The 25,492-nt window shown below is 39.7% G+C and overlaps 1 protein-coding gene across 2 annotated transcripts; it reads right to left on the reverse strand.

Annotated features, from left to right (window-relative positions):
* Positions 1-623: 623 nt before the first annotated feature.
* On the reverse strand, positions 624-25,492 carry GPD1L (glycerol-3-phosphate dehydrogenase 1 like). 2 transcript variants are annotated; one of them, XM_050327190.1, is made up of 8 exons: positions 25,379-25,492; positions 20,559-20,736; positions 19,607-19,747; positions 15,910-16,048; positions 14,619-14,731; positions 7,057-7,290; positions 6,590-6,696; positions 624-3,585 (listed from the first exon to the last, which is right to left on the reverse strand). In XM_050327190.1, exons 1-8 carry the CDS (start codon positions 25,429-25,431, stop codon positions 3,489-3,491), a joined length of 1,062 nt encoding a protein of 353 aa, XP_050183147.1. In that variant the 5' UTR covers positions 25,432-25,492; the 3' UTR covers positions 624-3,488. The 2 variants fall into 2 exon arrangements, with proteins under 2 accessions (XP_050183147.1, XP_050183219.1); XM_050327262.1 differs by having other exon boundaries at positions 25,405-25,422.

Here is a 25,492-nt window from a genome sequence, read left to right on the forward strand (position 1 = left end):
CAAGGTCTTTCAACTTCAACATACAACAGAAACAAACACTGCTGGACACACAATACAGGAAACCCAAGATCTCACAGACCATACTGTCCAAGAGCTGAGGTAGTGGCTGTTGCCCTGTACGGGGATGGTCTTACACAACAGGCAAGCCAGGGCTGTGAGCAGAGATGTTGGGCATTTTATAGCAAGCCCCTTCTCTCAATTCCAGTGATCTACAACACATGCATCTGGTGCTCAACTAGAACCATCTCCAAACACAAGGAATACAGCGTAAGACAGGTGCAATCATATAGGAACCTCAGGAAATTCAGAAATAAACGAGAAGAAAAGAGCAGGCAGAATCGGTCACTTACCGACCAGTGCCCTCCAGTGGCTCCCACAGCATCTCAAGAAACTGAAGAAAAGAACCTGTTTTCAGAGGTCAAAGGCACTGTAATGGTATCCCTAACGGACAGAAACGAAATGCTGACATCTGGATGCCAAATAACTCTTTTTAAAATTCACGTTCTTGCATGGTGGCCTCATATCTGCTATCATTACATCCCATATCCACAAAAACCTACCTTCCATCAAGTGAATAAAATATTAATCTCAAACCATGTAAAATGAGACAACAAAAACCAAAGTGATTCCCAAGACAAAAATGTTTATTTGTACTCTCCAAACAAGTATACATTCAACATCTTTAAACAAGATCAGTACATATGTCTAGGGCAAGCTGAGTAAGTATCATTAGAATATAATGCCTTCCTTAATAATTAATGTTCATAAACCAAGAATTAGTTACAAATTTATGACCCCTTGCACAGGGGTTAATGTTTTCAGTATGACTATCCCAGTACTAGGCAAAACAGAGTGTTTGCAAGACAGGACTCTAATCATTCAGTTCCAGTACCATATCACAGTTTTTTAATGAACAGTAAGTATTAGTGGGGGAAAAATACCTAGTGCCAAGCTGAGCATTCTCAAGCACTAAAGAGCAAATGCAAACGGTGAACTATCTATAGAAATTTAAACAAACTATTTTAGTTACTGAAACCTCACTTTTTGTCTGAAAAAAACCAAGAATATCGTAACAGACTGGAGGAAAGAATTCCATAAAAACCTTTTCTCTGGATTTGCCTTAGAATATAGGCTTCTGTACAAAACAAGAACAGTTAAGATTTGGGGGGTTCAGTGGTAGAAGTAGTATTGGAATAATAAAGAAATAATTTAAAAATATATATTAATTTACCGCATTTAGCTTATATAGCCCTTTATGTATCTTACAAAATGCTACTGTTCTATATACTGCCTGTAAAAAAAAAGTTTGTATATATATATAATGTATATGTACACATATAAAGGAAAAGCCAATGAATTTGGTATTAAAAAAAAAAACCAAACAAAACAAATCATAAGAAAACACACTGAAAGTTATGCAGTAATGAGGAGTGTGTGCTCCACGTGTGCGTTAGTATAACAGTGCTTCCAACTTCAGAACTTCCTCTTAAATGCCTAAGCAGAGTGCTTGCTCCAAGTCAGCTCTACCAGTGGTGTTCCCCACTGCCACAAATATCTGGTGTTACTTAACTTCTGGCCATCTGTTATATTTAGCACTAAATCAGAAGTAAGGCAAAAGAACTTTTGACATCCCTGAATATCTGAGGACATTCATGAGATCTCCCAAAAATTAATGCAAAACAACACAGGAGCACAAAAATGGTACCCCTGAGCTGAAGCATCTTCCTGTCTACACAAAACTGCCCTAATGCCTGCCTTGTTCAGAGTAATCCAGGCTACCCAAGTATGACAATTATTCCCAGGCATCCCCCGTGTTTTAGCAAGTTTTGAACGACAACTTAAAGCTTCAGGATGGGTTTGTGCTCATGATTTCTGGTCTAAAAATGCCACTGAGAACAATGAAAAACAGTTGTGATGCTGCTCAGAGGTTAGGAGTGGATATTCAGAGCAGACAGACATTCTTGTTCTGTAAATCCTGATGTCAACCCTTTTCTCCCAGCGGGAAGAGTGAGTCCTCTCTTTATGTACCTAGTATATGTTTCACCAAAAAAAAAAAAAACAACCCACACTTTAGTACACAAGGAAAGCAAAACAGGTTTTATTTATCTATCTTGTCTTGTATCAACCTTAAAAGGAAAAAAAAAAAAAAAAGACCAACCAAGCCAACTCCACCCCTAAACTCCATAAAAATCACAAATTTTCCAAAACCAAAATGATCCTCCCTGATACAGCAAAGGTGTCTGAAAAAAAACTAGTTGAGGTACCTGGGGAATAAAAGAGACAGATTCTGGGAGATGGGTCATAAAGGATTTCAGCACCCACTGAAGTTTCATCCAGTGAAAGAGTAACTTCAGAACTGGGGAGGCTGGATCGGGACTTCAGTCCAGTTGACATGCCAGTCACTGGCAGGCACTGAAATGAATGCAGTCATCCTACTGGCACACAACCCTTCTGACAACACAAGCATGACCTACCATGGAATCCCTCTAGCATTCCTTGGAGTGTTGTGTGGAGTGTAACACTTTGCAGCTTAGCTAGAAACACAGCAGAACAATTCTGAGCAGTGGATACCCAAGAGTATCCTTCCCCTCCCTCCCGACAACACCAGTGAAGAACAACCACAGGTACAACACTAAAATGAACCATGGGCTCCAGGGTTCAGGACCCCCAGGTCAACATCTCTGGCTTGCTTTGGGGAATGGCATTGTAGAAGAGCCTAACACCTAGGAACAGTAAGGGAAAAACTGAGAAATATAAAAATGTAAGGATTAAAAAACAGAAGGGGAGATAATGATCCCCCTCTAGAATATTCCCTTTAAAACAGTGTAATTAAAACCTTTAAATTCACTTAGAAATTGGTTTTAAAATAACCTGACAGTTTTAACAACTTTCAAAAATCAAAATATTCTTCATTTGATTTCATTAAAATATCCCTGTAGCCCCCTGAATAACTGCTACCACTTGTTTTGTACTAACATTGCTTAAATCAATATAATCATAAGCATGCAAAATGTTAAAATTTAACTGCATATACAAATCAAACCAAGTTCTAATAGAAACATTCCTAATATTTCAAGGTTACAGGCTTGATTCAGTCTCTGATCAAAACCAGTGGGATTCTTCCCACAGCGTCCAGTGGATTTTGGATTAGGCCTTAATAAGAGACAACAACCCCTTGTGTTTTATGGCGTAGGAACACACTCAAAGTACACTTGTGTATATAAACCAGGTTTGTAGTGCAACTTCCGTACTGCGTATCTTAAACCAGTTGCATTTTAGCCAGTGGAACGACAATCACCAAGCCAACACTGCATGCTGTGCCAAACTAGGCTGTATAGGACAAAACAACACCTCTTCAGAGACATTCATGTTGTTACTGTTGCCTAGTGAGCGGCTTTGAACGAAGCTTAATGATAGATACATCCACTTGAACCCAGACATAAATTTGAAAGGCAGCAAGCTGTGTTATTTCAACAGCCTGATTGATTTTACATGTGCTCTGGATGACTTTGAAGGCAGGTTATCATCTCCCTGACAGGCCTCCCTTCATAGCAGATTTGATACACAACCGTGAATAGCGGAAACCTGAGGAAACAGAGGAAACAAAGGCAGCGTAAGTTTATTCTGTAACATTTTCTTAAATGAGGGAAATAAAATGGGGTGAGAAGAGGGAGGGCAGAGAGGAGAGATAGAAAAAAACATTTTTTTTTTTTTTCTATTTGTCAAGTGATAACACTGGGCTGAAAAGCACTGGATAAATACAGAACCTACATGAGTCACTCCCAGAAGCCCAGCTAGCTGTAATGGAGCCTGCAACATTCATTATGAATGGCACAACCATTAAGTGATCTAAAAAATAAATTACAAACACTCATATCTTTCCTGGCTGTTCTTACAGCTGTACTCATCTATGGTTAAAAAAGGACGACTGGTACATCAGTTATGCATTACTTCTGAGCAATAATTTGATAATACAGAATATGACAGAAAGAGACCCAAGAAGACATTGAAGGTCAAGTTTTTAATAAGAACCCAAAATGAAACCTGGATTTTGAAACACTAAAATTCCCTATCTACTTTTTTCTTCTTTTTTTTTTTTTAAAAATTGGCCACGTTTCCAAACAATCCCCAAATTATTTAGGCTTCTCTGATAATATGAAGGCTTCTTACAGCATAGACACTTCACAGAAATTTGCATTTGCTTTCTGTACTTCCTGGACAGTGACAGCTGGATGAGTCCCATTTCCATACAAAGCCTGATGAATTTTAGGGATTAATTACCTGTTCAAATACATAAGCCATTTCAGTGTGGCCTTTTATAAGGAGCACTGGAGATAGTGAAATAGTTAATTTCTGAGTGATTCAGAATACATCTGGACTAGAACTTTCTCCTTAGAAAAGCTGTCCCATCAGTCACTCTAAAGCTTTATGTAATGCACATTTCAGCATCGAGAAGAATCCCCAGCCAGTACTGAGCACCACATATGCTTGCCCATACACTCTGCTGTCACTTGTTACTGCAGCAACCCTGGTGTCAGCACATCACTCCGAACTAGACTCCTCAAAGTGAGCCAGAGGTCACAAGTGAAGCCATAAACCATCCAGGAGTGCCATCACACCATGGTGACTGCTGTATTCTCAGGGGCACATACAGGATTTGTACTTGGCTCAATGCAATATTTCCCCATTACTGGGGAAAAAAGTGGGGGAATGGACATGCATGTGAATTCAGCCCATCATTTCTATGGCTTTTTTACAAGTGTTTAACTCAAAATGTAGAACTTAATTTTCACCTGAAACATTTTAATGTTCTACTGCAAAATGCATGTCCATTTCTTCTGACTTATTTTTGTGGAAAAGAGACAAAAATAGCAATAGCTGTTACCATTAAATGTAGGCACCAATAAAATTTGCTATGCCTATGTGAGAGGTGGCCACGCAACATGTGAACCTTCTGAAGCAAAAGAAAGCTTCCCACAGCTTGAGATACGGTACTGGCAGTTACTTCTCAGTGAAGAAGCACCGGCACCAGAAACCACAACAGAAGCCCTGCTGCTTATCACAGAGCGCGTTGCTGTGCACAGGTCTGCCCCACGTCACACAGGGAGACCAGTGCCAAGGCCGACTGCAGGCTCAGGGCCAACAAAACCCCAAATGCATCTTTATGCCTAAGCACATCGAGAGGGTGAGGTCTACAACTGTTGAAATGAAAAGAAGTGGTTGCGCTGCTGATATCAACAGGCATCAACCCTGCCACCAAGGTTCTTCTGTTGAACTTCGGCGTATTTCTGTGCAGCCTTGGGACTCCTTTGCTAGGAAGAGAGTACGAAATTTTACCCTTACTACACTGTTGCCTCTTCACTTTGGAACTGTGGCTGCTTCACTGTGTTTTGTGTTTTAAAGCAGGAGTTTTTGAAAAACACATTGAAAGTTGCTTTCAAAAGCCTTACTGAATGAGACTTTTTATGAAGAAATGACACATGTATGTTGGCATCCCAGAAAGAAATTAGCAACACTCTGTTTTCATGTCTTTCATTAAAAAACACAACTTGAACTCTTCTCTAATGCACTCTATTTGTTGTAAGGTAGAACAGGATATAAAACAACCAAACTAAAAACTCCTCAAACACAGCATCCTGTCTCATTTAGGAAAGTATAAACAGCAAGGAATGAAGCCATCATTTTAGTTACATTTTTTCTACAGTTAGCTTAACTACTGTACACTGAGGAAACAGATTTAGGTGCCTTACACCAAAGACAATATTAAAAATTTAACCATTTAATGTAGCTGATCCATTAAAACTAGACTTTAAAAACTGCTTTGGAAAAAGAAGTAACAAGGCTTGGTCTTCTAACTGGTAGTTATTTATTTCCTGATTTTGCCTCTTCTACAGACAGCAACAGATAAATGCATCCCTTAATCTCATAAAGAGACAACTGTGTGTGTGCCTCTAAGAACCATACTTGTTCTGACTCGAATACAAAAGAACAAAGCCAGGACAAACTGCTTGATTTCATACCACAAAAAAGCCCTGACCTACAGAAGCAGATGGCAGGTGTTAAACTATAGCAAACTGGAAATCACATTAGGAAAGAGAACTGTGGTGTCTAAGCTAAAATCCATGTGGTAGAATCAGCCACTCTATTCAGATGATCACCTATAACAGATTCTTCATAACAAAGCTCCTCTCCTTGGAGGTAAGTAATGAATTTCCTACTATGAAATGAGCTCTAGAGCCTTTTCACAAGTCTCTTCAGGAAGCTCTGCTTCTGTTTTCATGCATTTTATTCTTTTGACATGTTAGAACACACTTGCTGTGCTTTTCTGTAGTAGCAGAAGGCAATAATACATTCTGCAAAAGAAGGACATTCACAAATTTAACGTCCCACTAATAGCTCTATTTACACCAGTAGATATTTTGAGGTTCTATTCACTTCTCTCTCTGATTTTAACCGGGGATTAAGCTGCTCTTATTGCAATGCTTTTATTTTTGGCTATTAAATTTATGAAGATATAAAAAAACGAATATGCAGAAAGAATTATGGATATAAAAAAGGGGTATGTGGAAGTTGTTTTATCTGTTCTTACTGCTCCAGCATTCCTTTCTGCTTCAGGATGCGATGCACTTCTGCAGAAGTCTGTGGTCCTTGCAGTTTCTGACCATTCAACATTTCTTTCTCTAATTCTTCAATAGACTAATCAACAGAGGGGAGAAGGAAAGAAAAAAACAGGAGAGCTATGATGAAATTTTCAGAAGCTTGACATCATTTTTTCTTTCTAAAAAGTGACCTTGATTGACCGTATATAATATTCTCCTATATTCATATAATATTCTCCTATATTCTTGTTTGTCAATATTCTCCTTCTTAAATCTGCATCGCCCAACATCTTAAGTCTTGACCTTTTTTTAAATCACCCCCGCCCTTTTTAACACCTTTACACTCATTCTAGCCTTGTAACACACACTCAGTAGAGCTAGCATGATTCAGATACCTCTACCATTGCCCCAACAAACCAGGAATGCAACCACAGATTTCACCCAGTGAATAAGGTACCTTTCCAGTTTTAACAAATGCTTCTGCTACACGTCGATTCCGGCCACCATAACACGTTGTGATGAGATCAGCAACTCCACAGCTCTCCAGGAAAGTGGCAGTAGACACCTGTCCTTTGCAAAATATTCTGGCAAAGGCGATCATCTCCATGAGGCCAAGGCGAATAATGGCAGCTTTGGTATTGTCACCACAGCAAAGACCATCACAGAACCCAGCTCCTACTGCTACGATATTCTAATGAGAGGAGAAAGGGGAAATGAGTCAATTATCATTTACAGAATCCTAGAAGATACCAAAAGACAGAGTGCAGATGTCTTTAAGAACTGTGAACACTTTACTAGTGAAAGACTAGGTTGCTTTGGGCTATTTTGGTTTGGGGATTTTGATGTCTGTGGGATAACCTTTAAAAAATAAAAAAAAAAGAAGAAAAAAACATGTCAAGCCTTACATTACTAAGTATTTCCAAGGATAAAAGCATAGTTAAAGCTCTGGCACAAGTTGCCCCCAAGGCTGTGGAGCTATTATTATTGACTATATCTAAGAACAGGTTGTACTACACCCGAACAAGGTTTTAGCTAGATTGAGCTATTCTTGCCCCAAGGTGGGAGTAAAGTTAGACTGACATCCCATAGTCTTTTTATCCAGATTTTCTTTATGATTAAGTAACACTACATAAACAGAACACTGACATCCTAAGGGACCAAATTCAGCCAAGCCAATAGTATCCAGCCTTTTCAAGTATGCAGAGTTCCTGTAACAGTAATAGTTAATCAAGGATTCCCAGAAGATTCATGATGCAGGATAAACTTTCTTAGCAAAAAAAGTGTTTTTTTCCTTAGACCTGCTGACAGCATTCTATAAAGAATGTGCTGTTTATTCATGAACAATCAGATATATGATCTCTTCTTTGGTTTAAGAACATAAGGATTAGATGAGAGACATTTGAGTGAAGTGACTATAAAAACTATTTTCTAGCCTGGGAGTCAGAGCAGAGACTAGCCATAGTTCCATTGCCCCAACCAAAAAAAACCCAAACCCCACAACAAACTGTACCAAACTCCCCCAAAAAGATAGTGTTCTGGCATTCTGACAAAGTAAACAAGGAAGTAATGGATGTAGTAATATCTTTTTGCATGCAACAGCAGCAGTGACCTCAACAGAAAGCACAGGAGAATGAACATTATGGCACCTAATGTAGCACCTGATGCAGGGAAAAAATAAAATCAACCAACCAAACCAACTTTAACTGTTGATGAAGAAAGAGCAACAGCCAGAAGTTGCTAACAAAAGCAACCAACCATTTAACAACTGGTTTGGTTTTTTTGGACTGTAAGAACCACAAATGCCAGACAGCTGCAGAGCTGTGTGGCCAGTCATGGCGAGGTGACTCCGAATCAAATGAGGTCAGAGCATCAGTCACTGCTTTTTGAGCAGCTAGCTGAGGCCTAAAGGTGACCCTAAAAGTTGCAGACAGATCTCTCAGCATCAAAACTGAAGCAGCCAAAGACAGTCAGCTTTTAAAACTGGTACTTTAGATCACCTTGGCTTAAATATTGGCTGTGGTGATTCAGTCAAGGTATGTTTTCATCAGATACCTCTTGCAGAGCAACCTCCAATATTTGTTCATTTGGTGGCAGAGCAAGAGGAAGTCAAACAGATATTTAAGAAGTTTTCAGAGTGGATAGGCCATTTAAATGCATTTTACATAGGTGATGTCTGCATGCTTAGATAAAAACAAAAACATATTTGAGCAACCTCTGAGCTTTTTCCATATACTTCTTGAACACTTCAATACTAAAGTTTCCCATTCCCTCCAACTTTGTCTCCTTGACTTTCCCCTCCACTTTAAAGCAGCCTACCTGGTCATAATAAACAATACAATTTGGCCATGGTATTTCGTTGTCTACTTCCACCTTTTGCAATGTTTGTCTTTGGAGCAACAGAAATACTCTTTTAAGCAAGTCGTACCAAGGCTAGTTACTTCAGAGGAAATGGTGTAGGGAACAAAGGAAGCTGTGAGTTCAACTCTAAAACACTAAGCTCCTTGTTTTGTACAGTGTCCCCATTGTATGTTCTTAATGCAGTTTGCAAATAATGAGGAAACAAGACAACTGATTATGCTCTAAAACACACACCCATGCCTAGGAGACTCTTATATCCTGGTCTACATAACCCTCAGGCCACAACTATGAATTTACAAGGTCTACCATCTGGTTTCATTTGAAACTTTGAAGAATCTCTGACAACTGTCTCGTGTCTAACATACTGTAGAAAACTAATTATACCACACTGAAAGTTACACCTTACTCCAAGATGAGCCACTCCTTTTAAAAACAAAACAACAACCACAAAAATCTCACGAAACTTTCGACTGAATCATCCTTCAGTCCAAAACAAGACCAAAACAGGCAGTTTTGGTACTTGAAATCTCTGAGTGCAGGCAGTAAGCTGAGTTTGTTTCAGGAAGATGCATAAGCAAAAGACAATTTGACACACAGGAGCCTAATGGCACTAGCACTACAGTGATGCTCTGAGAAGCACTCTGTGGGGGGCAGAACCATGTTAATATCTGGCAAAAGCATTTCTGTGTCTCACATGGTTGATCCAGAATGCTGCCACTGCCAAAGCCTACACCTGAAGCGTCCTATTCAGTAGGAATGGAGTTCATTTTCTTCTTAGTAGCTGGTACAGTGCTGTGTTTTGAATCCAGAATAACATTGATAACATGCAGATGGTTTTGGCTGTTGCTGAGCAGTGTTTGCTCTAAGTCAAGGACTTTTCAGTGCCTCATGCTCTGTCAGTGAGGAGGTGCACAGGAAGCTGGGGGTTCAGATCAGCTGATCTGAACTGGCCAAAGAGATATTCCATACCATAGAACCCAGCATATCAACAGGGAGCAGTTGGCCAGGAGCCACCAACTGCTCAGGGACAGTGGGTGGTGAACAACTCTCGTGTGCATTGCTTGTTTTTTTCTTGGGTTTTCTCTCTCTCCTTTTCCTTACAACTACTATTACTATTGTTGTTATTGTTACCATATTTTACTGTATTTCAGTTATTAAACTGTTCTTATCTCAACCCTCCAATTTTAATTTTTTTTTCCCTTGGCTCTCCTCCCTGTCCCAGTGAGTTGGGAGGGGATGAGAAAACAGCTGTATGGTACACACATAGCTGCCAGCTGGGATTAAACCATCTCCTGAAGTTACAAGAATTCCTGCAAATGCAATGGGTGTATAATTGCAGGTAGGGAGAGTCAGTGTTTCCATAAGCATAAAAACTGACAGTATTTGCATACACACATGGGAGTCTGAGAGCCCAATAAGCAAGGGCCCACCTGTTGTTCCAAAGGTTCAAAAATACTGCCACAATATAACCCCAAAATTACTGCAACACAGTGTTCCTCTTGGCCTGAGGGATTCAGAGCTCTTAAACTCACCACACGCTTGAGCAAACACATTTCCCCTATCTTGGTATTAACAGCTTTTTACATTAAAGCATTCATCCTGTAAGCAAGATACACAGGGTGGTTTTATACTGCATATGGTTTTAAGGTACTAAAAACTCTGCCTTAACAGGTGAGTCCTTAGATGGTCTGGTCCAGAAGCTGGAGCTAGCCCTAGTCCTACTTATTCCAGAACATGAGCAAGGAATGGATTCAGTTACTTTATCACTGGATAGTGAAGCTATGGTCTGGAAAAGAAACGCTGATGCCAAGCAGTGCTCACAGTATGTGTCAGAACAAATGAGAAGAAGTGCCTCTTACTTGCACGTGACCTGCTGCAAACATGCCAGAGGTCACAAATGCAAGGTCAACAGATAACCAAGAAAACGACAATAAGTTTGCCAACAGGTTCTCTTACACAGTCAGTGCTCAGAACTATCAAGCTTCCAGTTCACAGAACGTTTATGGAGAGCTCATGAAGACAGCTTCAGCAGCCATTTCTGAGGCAACCATTACCTCTCCATAATTAAATGGATCAATAAGAGAACTAAGCAGAAACATTATTTCACCTGGGACATCCAGCCTTCCTTGAAATAGCATCACAGCTCAGCACAGCCTGCTTTCCCTCTGCTTACACATGAACTTGGAGAAGCTCCTTGCTTCACGTGATGGTTGAGAGAGGTCAAATGAAGTCTCAAAAAATCAAAGACAACATCAGCAGGACTGCCAGAGAGGTTAAGCATAAACTGTTTGCTTCCTCCTGGCAAACTTGAATTTCATTTCTACTTAAGCTCAGGCAAAAGCAAAAAACTATCACAGTTGAATTCTACGGTACCTAGACTGACCATCCAACAGTGACTGCCCTAAACACACTTTGCAAGACCACCTTTGCAAGTAACAATGCTGGGTTACACAACCTGGTAAACAATAAATCATCACTGTATTTCTTACTTCTTTACTTAAGGCTACGCTGGAGCCATAAGATTTAGAGTTGGACCTGAAGGAACCTGAAAGACAATGACAGCTGCTACTCCTTCTCCTTCCTACAGGAACTGTCACATCTGTCTTGTTCTTTGGCTGCTGCCACTTGAGGGTTTTTAACTCTCCAGATCCCTGAACTTAAGGCAGCTGGAGCACAGCCGTTTTGCCACTCCTCCTTCTCTCACACTCACCCCTGGCACTGTTGCACTGGGTAAGTGATTTGGGTTACAGTTTACCCCCAGGAGCGCAGGTACCAGCGTTTACATTGCCTCTCGACTATGCTGCTGGGATCGCACACCAGCACGGTCTGGCCTCACAGCTGTGCTGCCTGTAAGACCCTGGCACAGGCAGTAAGGACTGTAAGGACACCTCAGAGGTGACAGCCTTGGGTCTGTGCTACTCTGCAGTATCACATCCATCAGCAACCAGAATCACATCTCTATGTATGCACAGCTGCACACACCGCTCTTACAGCGGTGTCATAACCTTTAAGCATTTCCTAGGGAGGCCCATTCATCCTCTGGCAAAGGCAGAGGAACTTGTGGGTAGCTTTGAGTCAGGCCACTTGTAAAGCCAACTGGACACCTTGAAACAACTATCAAATATCTGAAGTTTGTTAATTCCTGACCTCAACACTTAGAAAAGGTCACCAAACAAATGGGAAACATGCATCAGTCTTCATAAGAAAAAAAGTTATCACGGAGGAGAGGATGCCAAGCACTTTTTGTTTCAACAGCCAACAAGATACTGTAGACAGCTGTTCCTCCTGAGTATCATCAGATTTTGTAAAGTCACTGCCACTGTCTATTCAGCCAGTCTCCAAGCTGACTCAAGACTGCAGTTTCACTGCAATGATTTCCATACTTCACTGTATCTCCATCAGCCCATTGTCACAAATCTAAATACAGTAAATGAAGTGGATATTCCATATATATATGTATATAAATAGCGATCAGGCACATGTCCTCTCATGACCACCGAGCAGCAATACCTATTATTACAGTCTGAATTCAAACAGGCTTCAAAAAACAAATTTCAAACCTAAAATTATCATTGTAAGGGAAAGCTGTGCTCAGAGCGTTCTTTGTTACCCTTCTGTATTTTTTCCCAACCTTTAGGCAACTACCCACATTGAAAATCTTCCCTGTTTAGAAAGGCTTGCAGAAATAAAAAGTGAGGTAAAGTATAGGCTTTTAACATTCTAGTCCATTATGCCAGTAATACCAGAAAAGTCTTCTTTTCCTAAGCTGCCATTTACAGAAAAATGTAGAAGCTGGGAGAATGTACTGTTTTTCATAGGGTACTATTTCTCATGCTTTAAATACCAATACATGAGTTGCTTTTACTATTTCCACATCCAAAAAGACATTTGCCTGCTTACCTCTGTCCTCCTAGCTGTAGTTTGCAGTGACATTACTGACATTTTGAATTGGCACTGCTGTAGATAGAGCAAAACCTCTTTTTTTATACCTGTACCTTAACACATGACACTGTCATCTTGTGAAATAGGAATTTCCTCCTTCCAGTTAAATAACATTAATTTTTACTATTTTTTCATGAAGTAACTTTCCGTATTTAAGAATGTAACAGTCAACTGACTGAAGCTACATGAGATTTTCCCCTAAAAACAAGCATATGAAAAGATGCTTACTTTTCACATTCTTATTATAAGGACTCACATTAATATTAAAAAAGAAACATTCTTGTTGTTACCCTTAGCAAACAATTCTCCTCAAAATAAGTATATACAACTTCTAAGAAAAATGCTATTCACATCTGAGTTTTGCATTTTGCCTGACTTGGACCTTTACAGTGGAGTTTTGAGTGTCTGCTGACTACCTGCTTAGTTTGATGGGCTCATCTCTAGCACCCTTTCAAAAGATTTGTCTGGAATAAAAAAAAGTTCCTGAGACAGAACTCTTCTATCAAACATGAAAGTAAGAAAACATGCTGCTGAGCAGATTGGAAAGGAAGATAAATCTGTAAAACTTCTTTACTAATTTCAGGGGGTTTTGCACAGGGATTTCTTTTCTGCTAACCCCCCACATAACCAGAGTATTTAAACGCAATGGCTACAGAGTCAAATTGAGAAATTGTTATATATACAGTAACTTCAAAACATGTTGCACCAAAACACCTAATCCCAACAACGCACAGACCTATAACTTCCTCCTTTCTCAGAACTTCAAGCATGACAGTTGTCAGGACAGAATCATCAAGAAAACTAGTATGCTAAAAAATATGCTATTATAGCTATCAATCTACTTCCTCTACTTCATCTTAAAGACATCACTGCTTAGCGTGATAGCTTTGCAAACGAATGATGCAGTTTACACAAAAATTCATCAGCAAAAACAAAGCAAGACAAGTAATTATCCAAAACATAAAAAATAAAAAAGTAACCCAAATTATCTAGTAAACCATTACACCCATCAAAAATGATTCACAATAGGTATCAGATGATGTGAACCATGGTACTGTTGCCCACAGTGTCAAGAAACTAATGCCTTCCCTTCACAAATGGCCTGTAAATTAACCTGAAGGAATAGCAATTAGAGTACATTTAAGTTAGCCTTTTCTTCCTGACAGCATCAGTTTTGTTACCAAAAAAATTTTGGATGAGTTAACTGTCGAAATAATGCTTTTCTTATTCAGGTCATTTCTGGATTTGGTCATCCACACAAACCTTATGCAGTCTATGTCCACAAAATATAAAACGTAAGAATGCTCACATTGTTCAAGCCAACAAAGGGAGGAATAGTTTTGTCAACAGACACAAAAGATTAATGCCAAATTCTTTTTCCCTTTCTTCTTGTGAACACACTGTTGCAAAAAAAGAAGAAGGGAACTAAAACAGATTTAGAAATACATCGACCAGTTAGAGGGTACCAATACTTGTTCATGACTGCTCGGGGAAAGATGTAGAAAGAGAACTTGGGAGATGGTGAGACATGGGTCTAAAAGGCGGCTCTCAGAACATGCTGCTCCCCAATTTCCCATCTGGTTCTTCTGGAAATGTTATGTAACAGTTTTATATATTATACAAAGCACAATAAGTTTAATTCCTTAAATGGAAATAGCCTCTTTTTTTTCTACAAGGATCACTTTCATCTGTGTACCATCTGCAGCCAGTTAATCTTACCTTCAGAGCACCACAAAGCTCAACTGTATCTGCATCGTCTACTACAGTTATTCGGAAGTTTGGAGTCTGCAGGAGTTCTTTGAAGAGAAGGCCATTTTCCAAGATTTTGCTGCCTGTTGAGAGAGACAAAGGAAAGTTAAAAAAATGAATAATTTATTTATATGTTACTTAGCTTTCCTGCACAAGTCAAAACACTTAAAAGCAGAGATAAGTTTGTTCTAGCTCCATCCTAAACAGATTCCTGTTCTAAGGGACCAAGGACATGTCTACATTGCATTTAAAAGTTCTGCACTGAGTTACTCTGAACTTCTTCATAATTAACTCTCTGCTCAGCAACAGATTCTAAATAACAATTTCATGAATACTCTATAAACTCTCCATTATTTGATCATTCTCTTTAAAAAAACCAGTTAATAAAAAAAAAGTGAATTAAGAATATAGCAGGAGCAATTCTATCAATTATTTTAAAGCCTGCATTCCAGAAAAATACCTACTGATAAATGCATGTCAAGGATGTTTTATTAATTGAGCATGCTGCCACTGACAACTGTTTTTAAACACTAAGAGGTTATTCAACCATTCAAAGTCAAGTTCAATGCAAAAGTTGTGAATGAGCTGTTACAAAGCTAACAATGCATAAAACTGTAGAAATTAACACTGAAAAAAAAATAACATGAACTCTGAGTAATTATGTGTACCTGTATGCATACACAAACATATATGCCTGTCTAGAAACAGTAAAATTCAAGCCTAGGCACATCTTCGTGCTGCAAAGGTGTGCAGACAATTTCTAAAACAATTTATAAAACAATTTCTAGCTTTTGGGCAAAAAAAGTGTTTTGAGAAATTAAAACAAGACATTGATACCTTAAAACAACAAACAAAAAATCAAACCAAAACAAACATGCATAAAGGTACTATCTGTGACCATAACATCTGAGCTGGAACACAGAAAATATAATTGTTTATCCACATAAAGCCATGCAGACCAAGGAAATCTTAAACAGAGTAATAAAATCAAGCAGTTTGCTCTGTGGGGTGATAAAAAGCATGCTTGTATTTCACATGCTAAGTCACAACCCAAGTGAGAATGGGTAAAATTGTGCTCCTCTCTCTCCCTACATTCCCAGTATTTTCCTAGTACTTTTTAAAGTGTAAACATTTTACAAAATTCAATCAACAGCTCTGACAATAGCCAGCTAATGTCAAAAACAGTGAAATTTGAGCTATTTGGTGTGCAACAGTGAGGACAGGAGCATGTGTTAAATATTCTTACAACTTGGAACAATACCTATTGTGGTTTCACAGAATTTCTCTGCTGCCACCTCATTGGCAAGGTTAGCTCCCATCAGCACACTGATGTCTATTCCCATCTTCTCTCGAATAATGTCAGAGATCAGTTTGAGTCCCTCCGGGCCTTCATCTATTCCCTGCAGCCAACATGAAAAGGAATTACTAACAAGTCATTCATTAGGCACAGCAGAGAAGCAAGCACACAATAAGTCTTGTCCACGGGTGAGAAGTGAAACAAGGCCTACTCAGAGAGAGACTAGAGATGACAGATGTACTACCAGGGAAACTTCTGCTATTGTGACCTCTTAGAATAAGGGGAGGTAGCACCTTAAGAATAAGGACTAAGCTCTAGATGATGATAACAGTTTTTATTCCATGCTCAAGGACCTGATTCTAAGAAGTGCTGAATATTCAATGCTGTTAGTTCAGAATCTCAGCTACTTATCATCAATTGTATTCTTAATACAATCTGTGAAGCGTAACCAATCCATCCATTATGAATCAGGCCTGCACTTGGACTTGAAATTGCACCAAAACTCACAAAATGGCATCTGAATAACTTGTTTTGTGAAGAGGCATCTGAACTATCAGAGGCAGATTCCCTCATGCTCATTCTCTAGTAGCAGAAACTCTGCTTGCCTGGACCAAGAACTCCAAATGAGACCACTTTCTTCTCACAAAACCTTCCCTCCCAGCCTGCTAAATGCAGTTTTTTAAACAGGAACATGGCAGACAAGCTATTAAAATGCTCATTCATTCCCACCTTTCGTGCAGTACTATTTTTTAATGTTGGAGATTTGATACTTTTGGGGATTGGTAACTTTTAATTATGACTTAGAGGCAAAAAGTGTGATTCTCTACTAATTCCAGATATACATAGACACACATACACTTGTATGCTGCCAGTGGTGACATTTCAGACAGGTAGTAATTTGCATTTCCACAGATAAGAGGTGCTGTTCCTTAAATAACACGGTGCAATCAAGAGACATGCAGAAATGCCTGTATAAAACCTGCCAATTAAGATAGTGCTTGCATTTCTGCTTTATTTTTCAATCTATATCACTTAGTGCACAAATCTGCTTTCTCATCTTTAATGAGCCATACAGAAACAATCTGAAAGTAAGTACACATATATATGTTGTATTTTTCCCCTCACAGTGTCAAAAATGACCCCACAAAATAACTGTAAGGCCCTTCTCCCTAAGCACACATATTGGGAACAACTCCAAAAATGTGAATACCTACATAACAATTATTCATGCAAAAAAAGGAGGTCAGAAAGGCTTAGGTGCCAAATTCTGCTCTACTATGAAACAGAGGCATCTTCTGACAAAGTCAAGGAGAGCTGTACCTGTTTCTTGTAGAATGAAATCCGATACTGAATGATAGATGATAGAACAAAACCCAAACATCTTCTTCCCCTCCAAAAAACAAGGCTCTAACATGGGTATTTTCACTGGACAACAATAGTCCCCAGGCAATGCAAGTCCAACTCTGTGAGCATATCATTTGCATCCTAACACACCTGTCAGAGCAATCCCTGGGGCCTATAGTAGGTAAATGAAAATGAGACTGATGTTGAGGTTGCCTGAGGAGCATTTTGAATGCCTTTCACCTAACCTGCTTCCTGTGCTCACTGCTGTACAACTTGCTGTAAGTTGTATAAGATTCCTCCCCCCATACCCACACAGTGATTTGTTAGGTTTTCATAGACACAGAACTTATGTAAAGCAACACAGATGCAAATGTTTCAATGGAAATGTGTATTACCCAGCAGCAAAATATCCTTATTTCCCAAAGACTAGTTATATTGTCAGATGTTAGGCTCTGCTTGAAGATTAGTCTGTCCAGAAAAAGAAAGAAAAAAAAAAAACAAACAGAAAAAAAGACTAAAAGATGACAAGATGACACACTGCTAAGTTGTCAAACAATTTAGAAAGCACAGAAACAAGATACCCCACTAATGGTATTTTTCAGAGCGGAACTGCACTTTTAACTGCCAAAGTAACACAAGCCACTTTAACAGCATTAGCACTGAGCATAATAGACAAAAATATGACTTTGATGCAAACAGCCTGCATAAAGAAGATGCAAAAGTAGAGGAAAGAATGCATTCCTGCTTCTATTGCTTAGTTTCATTGTTGTGTTAAATCTCCACCAATTTCTTTTTAAATGATACTTTTAATGATGCACAGTTACGACTTTTCATAAAATCTGACATGTACTTTGCATTCGCCCACAAAATATTAAGGGGCCTCACAGACCTTCTTTGGAAAGGTTGCCTATGGATGCAGCGTTGCAATGTGACAGTGGGAAGCTGCCAAGTAACCAATTCTGCTTTGCATGGCAGGTGCCACTATTTCACTTCCACTACACTAAGCACGGGCTTTTTGTTCTGTTGGGGTCTTTTTTTGTTTATTTGGGGTTTGGATTATTTTTTTTTTTTTTAAAGATAAGTATTTCCCCACATGCTTGTTTTTTTAAACATAGCCATTAATCAACACTCCATAGGAGTAGTGATATCCAGAACAATAATTCCAAGGGAATATAGGCCCGGGACCCTAACTTCAGCTATGTTGACATAAATCCTCATTTACTCCACCAATTCATTAGTTACTCCTATCACTATAGACAAGAGAACAAAAATCACATTTAGCAAATTAAAGGAGAATATTTATTTTGAGCTATGCATTCAAACCTTTTAATAGTGCCTTATTTTATCCTTCTAAGATATGAAGAGTTTTTTTACAAAATGCAGCAAGAGCACTCGGGAAGCATTACTTTTTCATACATCTCAGCAATACAACAGGTCAACACTGACAAAACAATACAGATTTGATGGGCTTAGTTAGACAAACTAAAAAGACAAGCTTGCAGTAAGCAGTGATAGGGGTTTTTTGTTCTTTTTGAGCACAGATCCATAAATGTATCATTTTCCAGAAATGACAGTAAACAAGTGAATGTGTGTTGAGAAAATGGCCTATTCTCAACAAAGCAACAACAAACCAGAATCTTCCAAACCTTGTGGGAATGGCTTATTATTTGCAGCTAAACACACAGGGGAAAAAAGCCCACTCACCCAAAAAACAACCCCGAAAATAAGCTAATCCACATTTTAAAATTTTCCTGCCAGCAAAATTACAAATACTCCAGTGAAAACACTTCCTGTACCTCTGCCCCCTCCTATTTCCTGTGCTTAAACTGTCTTTTCAGGTAATGCTGAACAGACACTCTTGTTGCAACATAATATTTGACATGAACAAGAGCACTATCCTCTCAGTCACATGAAATTCTCTCAGCAGTTCTTAAAATCATCAACTCAGCATGTGGGATGTGCATTAACAATCAAAGCATTATGCTTGTGCTCTGTTCTTCATTTAATGATGCTTTTGGAAACAACAAATAAAAGACTGGAAAGCTTAGTGGTGCAAAACATATTGACTCCCTCTTTCTTTCTAAAAGTCTTGTTACCAGCCTCATTTTCCTCTTCCTGCAAGCATTAACCTAAAACAAAACACTGCATAACAATCCACTAATGACCAAGACAAATTCTAATCTTACACCTGGAAAGGTTTAATGGAACAATCAAGTGAATAATGCACAGAGACTTTTCATATCAAAATATCAAGCCATACTGTTTTAGAAGATTCCCTAACACGTTCTTGGTTACTAACACATAATATTTATCATACCTTTATGAGAGTTATGCCGAGCGCTTTCTTGGGCACTCGTCCTGTGATTTCATCGCAGACTTTATGAATGAACTGATGAGGAATGACAAAAACCAGCAAGTCTGCATCCTGTACAGCTTCATTAAGGTTTGGGATAGCAACCTGTGTAGTTATGGGAGAGAAAAGACCTCATAACTTCTCAAAATTAACACTAGACACAAGTGGTATCTGATAAAGATAAAAACCCACTACCGTTGCTGAAGGCTGGGGAAATGGGATTTCAGCATTATTGTTGAAGAGAAAACTACAATGCACAGCAAGTCATGTTTTTTCCTGCTCAAAAGCTCTACTGAACTGTCAGCTGCTGCAGCCTCTTCCTATGATGTTTTTGGGGCAGGAGTCACCACCTGCATGTTACACCAACAGAGAACACACGTGGAGTCCCACTGTTCTGCCCTGGCAATGCTACATCTAACATGCTGACCTGGCTGCGCGTGGTTGAAACACAACTGAGAACCAAATAAACTGCAAACACCTTGAAGTTTGCTTGAGAAACACTCTGATTCTCATCGATACTTTTAAAGAGTTTCAGGACACCTGACATCACTTCAGTTCTCACTGACCAGCCAGTTCCCTTCCAAAGTTGAGACCAATTTTTTTTTTTTTAATGGGTATGGTCAAAGCTGTTACTTTTGCCCTTGTTTTCACATTTGCTTCTTTATACAAAAGCTGAAGTAATATAAAGACAATAGTGAGACCAAAAAAAAAAGAGAGAGTAGAGTGCATTGGATTTACTTAACTCCACAGTTACATAATTTTACTGAGTCAAATATCTGAAGTCATCAGTAAAATAGCATATAGTCTGAAATATTATAAACCTTAAAGGTGTTAACAAAACAATTTTTTACGTCCATTCACAGCATAAGCAATATTCCCTCTGCTCCATAACTATAATTTAGCTTCTGAGTCTTACCACATTATCTGGCAGCTTGTGTCCAGGGAGATACTTAACATTTTCATGTTCTCTATTTATGATATCTGACAGTTTTCTCCCATTAATATTCTCCTCGAAGACCCACATCTTCACTGTGGAAGCAAACTTCTGCAATTTTTTTACATTATTGCCTACTATTTTGGCAACCGCAGAACCCCTGCAGGAAAGAAAACAAAAATAATCTTTAAAAATTATGATTTTGCTCTAAAAAAAAAGAAGAGATTGCCTTTAAAATAATCAGAAATGCACAGATTGTTTGAGCAGTTACCATGCAGAACTAGTAAAACAAATGGAAAAATACACTAGTCCTTCACACTGGCTGCTTTCTCTCAAATGTATCCACAGCCAGTTCGACTGACGCATTTACTGAAAACATCCTTATTTATGTTCTCTGCTTATTGGCTATCCAGTGAGAGTTTAGGTTACTGTATTTCCCCAAAATTAAAATGATTATATCTTCAAAGTAGAGGTAAAAGTGACACACTAAATTTTTTAAAACAGGTCATTTTCACCTTAAGAGATGGGAAACTTCTTTGCAAAGATGACTGACCCATCAATTGTTGTATAACAAGCATTTATATGTTCCAGAAGTTATAAGCTTTATGGTTATGCAGCCAACCTCACAGAATTCAACTATTGCAACAGCATCCTCTGAATTTGCAGGCAGACAATTCCATTACTGTTAGCCCCATATTCTCCCCAAGAGCAGCACACAGTGAAACCTGTAGGACGGTCATCAATGTTACTTCTCAAATCTTTAAGCGATAATGAAATTAATCAGAATTACAAGAGGAGGAACAAACACAACCTTCCCTTTCATTCCTAGCACAAATGCTATATGGAAGAGAAAGATGCAACTTTATGAAACCTGTTAACCTAACTTCCTTTCCCAGGATAAGGAGGCAGCTTCATAATTACTGATAACCTACTAAGCACACACAAGAAAAATTTAAAAAGATTCATTCTGCTTCGAGAGCTTTTCATATGGCACAACTCACTTCACTGTATTAAAGATGTGTGCTATCACAGGGCTAAGATCACATTATAGGCAGTGGCAGAGAAAAATTATAGTGTCCTAAGTAGGCCTTTTTCAGTGAAACCATAAACCTGTATGTCTTAAAATAATGGAATTTACTTCTCTAATGGCGCTTCACACACTAAAAGCTCCCCTGGGTTCAGGACGTGATACAGAAGGCACAATTGTAAGCCACCTCTTATCAGGCTCGTATTCTGTGTCTGCACACACACAACGTGGTTTCCGCTGCGATGCCATACAGCTCACCAGCAAAAACCCCAAATTTCAGATCCACGCAAACAGCGTGAATCACAGTAAACACCACACAGGTATGTGTTTCTCAGGCAGTGCACTGAGTTCCTTTAACAAAGGCACATTTACTACTATAGATTTGTAGACAAAGTCTGGATCCTGGCAAATCCACAGCCTTCACTTTTGAACTTCCCTACACATTTTTTGTGCTTGCTGGTGACAGAGCAAGGCAGAAATAACTGATTCAGCAACTCTCCAACTGGGATTTTCAGTCTGCCAGCATCAAGTCTGGCAGTGTATACTGCTTGAGTGAGACATTAATTCCATTACTATTTAACACTTAAATGCCTTAGCTGTCTCTTTTTTTCAGCCTTTGAATGCAGTATTAAAAAATGAAGATTTGCCTAGTCTTAGTTTCTAAATTCAAGAAGATTCTCCTGACTGGTTTCTCCGGTTCCCCATTTCCTATTATACTGCAACCACTGTTTTAGGACCATTTTACAGTTGATCTGCTTTCCACTTATCACTTTGAAAGTAAAGCACAAAACCCACAAACTCCTGAAGTTGCCCTGTCAGCAGCAGCAGTGGAGGTCATAATATACAAGTGCACATGACATTATTAACTCTAGCTCTACCATTGTCCCTGAAAAATCATCTCAGTTATAATTTTTCCTCACATTTTTCTACAGCAAGTTCCCAGCTACAGGAGTCCCTGTGTCCGGTAACTTCCCACCTCTTCCTCAAATCCACAGTTTCTGTTCAAGTTGGGCAATCAGGCTAATTAACAACTGGTTCTAACAAAACAGAGGAGGATAAATTCTGACTGTGCACACCTCATTAACCTGCCCTGGAAGTATTATCAGAAGAGCAGGCTACAGTACATGACCGAAGCAGCTCTTGCAGTTGGCAGCTCCTTGAATCCCAAGGCACATTTCCAAGGTGTACTCCATCCACACTGAAGAGAGTTTACTTTATCCCCTATCAGAAAGATCCTAACGCAATCACTTATCTACCAGCTGAGCAACCCTAAAAGGGCAAGGCCAGCAAATGCAACAGCTCCTGCTCTTCTGCGCCTTGTGAGCCATCTGTTCTGTCCCATGATCTTCCATCAGGTGTCGAGTGACCCCTGCCAAGTCAACTTCATTGTTAAGGTGACCTTTCTCTAGCAAACCGACCGAACAAGTCTGACTGGAAGTAGTTTATCATCCAAGGTGACTGGCTCAACCTTTCTAAATGGTTACTGTCCCACCGATCTCTTTTAGGGTTGTTTTTTTTTCATCCCAGATATAGGTCAAAGGGCTGTGAGAAGGCAAAGACTTCCATACAGTTACTGGCACTTGTCCAACACAATCATGTCCCAGAGAACCCCAAAACCCACAGTCTCCAAACTACTAGAGACACCAAACCATGCTTTGATCAACTGCTCACGTGCTTACATTTTAGGCACCACCAGTCACACCCTCCTGTAATCCAGGCTTCAAAACTATGTAATCCCCAAATATCAATGATCAGATGTTTATAAATACATCCATTTCTCTCTAGTCACCTGCTTTTAACCATTAAATGCTTCCACTTTAGGACCACAGGCCCCAGTTCAAAAAGGACACAAACACACAGGTACACAACTAAAATTAAGTCCGAATTAGTTCAGTGGTTGCACATATTATTGAATCACAGTGCTCTTTGTAGTCAGGGTTTGGTGCCTGTCACCCCACGGACTTTGAGGAAGAAACAACTCATCTCTCCAAGAATTATTGTTTTCAATTTTTGGTTACTTTGGTTTCTGCTTTCCTGATGCAATCCCCGCCCCCCGCCATCACATATGAAATAAGCTACAAGTTATTTGCACACATTTATCCTGAAAAGAAAGGAAAAAGCTGATGCCTGGTAATAGCATTCTCTCTTTCTCTCAGCGTAGGAGATACGGGCATTTTGCCACTGACTCATCCTATTAGGTAGGCGATTTTCTTACTATTAAGCTGATCCAATGAGGTGAAAACAAAATATATGTGCACGTGGTTAAAACTAGTAGGCAATATCTGCAAATCCTTTTGCTTCTGCAAGTGTGCTTCACAGTGAATCAAATATAAATGCAGTCAAACTTCCTGCAAAACTTTTTTTCCCTAGGTTTCAAGTACGGAACAACAGCAACAATACTCCTAAAAGATTAGGTCTCACTGCATATTTCCTTCTGACATATACAGCAGTACTCAGTACCTCCACAGTCATCTTACAAGCTCGTGCAAGGAAAGCAGGACATGCTGCACTGGAATGTCAGCCATTCCCTCGACAAAGGAAAACACAACTTGGCAGCTGCTGATATTTTTAACAGCAGCAAAAGTCAACTTCACGGAATGGGCAGGGTCTGAGCAACAAGTCTAAGATCACACTGAAAAAAGACTGGCAAGTTTGGTTCAATAAAACGCAGCACCTTGCTCTACACTGAACTCCTCTGAGATTAGATTTAATGTCTTAAAACCCAATGTTATCAGAAATAATGTGTGCTTAGCATTAGTAATTGAAGTGACAAACTGTGAAGTTATATTTATATAACACGTTGTACTTAACTTATTCGCTATAAATAAGGACCTGGTGTAAAAACTGTGATCAGGAATGGTAGGGAAATAGGTAAAGAAGCCAAAGAAATAGGTAAAGAAGCCAAAGAAATAGGTAAAGAAACCAAACAAAGGACTATTAACATGATACTCCTTTTGAGGAATGATTTGAAGTAAATCTACTGCCTTCAGTAGACACAAAGGACTATTAACATGATACTCCTTTTAAGGAATGATTTGAAGTAAATCTACTGCCTTCAGTAGACACAGCAGCAAGTTTAAACTAGCAATAGAGGCAGCAATAAAACTTTGTCTCGAGCTCTCAGTGTGCCTCAGCATAATCAATTTAAAAGAAAAAAAAGAAAAAGAAGACATTTCAAATAACCTAGCGTCTGGCAATTCTTCTTTGAACTGATGTGGAAAACAGGAACATAGGAAAACAGGAACATAGGAAATCCCGAACCACCTTTGTAGACAAGTGGGATTGTTGCCGAAGCCCTACAGGCAGCACGTAGTTAGAAAAAAAATAATAAAATAACGTTCAGCATCTCTAATGTCTACGTCATCTGACATCGGACAAAGCACACAACAAATAATACCACGTTAAAAATATCTTAAACCAATTTCTTCGCAGAACAGGCGGGTGTTTTACAGGCAATCGTTACAAGCTCGACTCTGCCGCTTCTTCCTCCGAGCATACCAGGGCATCGCCTCCGCTCCGAACTCCGAGGGAGCCCGGGGGCAGGACGAGCCCACCCGCACGGCCCCAGGGCCCGCCACAGAGCGGGGACACGGCCTGCACCGCCGGCACCGGGAGCCCTCAGCGCCATCACCCCGGAGGGCAGCGCGGCCACGGCGCCAAACCCTCCGGCTGCGGGCGCCAAGCGACAGCAAGGCCCGGGCGGGCACAGCCGCAGGGAAGGCCGTGCCGAGGCGGCCGCCCAGGTGTCCGCCCTCCCAGGGGATGCCGCACTCACCAGTTTCCCGAGCCCACGATGCAGACCTTGAGGGGGCCGGCGGGCAGGGCCATGGCAACACCGCCCGCGCCCCGCCGGCGGCCGCGCCGATGAGCTCCGAGAGGCGACCGCCCC

Source organism: Myiozetetes cayanensis, unplaced genomic scaffold (genome assembly GCF_022539395.1).
Source record: "Myiozetetes cayanensis isolate MyiCay16 unplaced genomic scaffold, myiCay2020 scf1, whole genome shotgun sequence".
NCBI classification, from domain to species: Eukaryota; Metazoa; Chordata; class Aves; order Passeriformes; family Tyrannidae; genus Myiozetetes; species Myiozetetes cayanensis.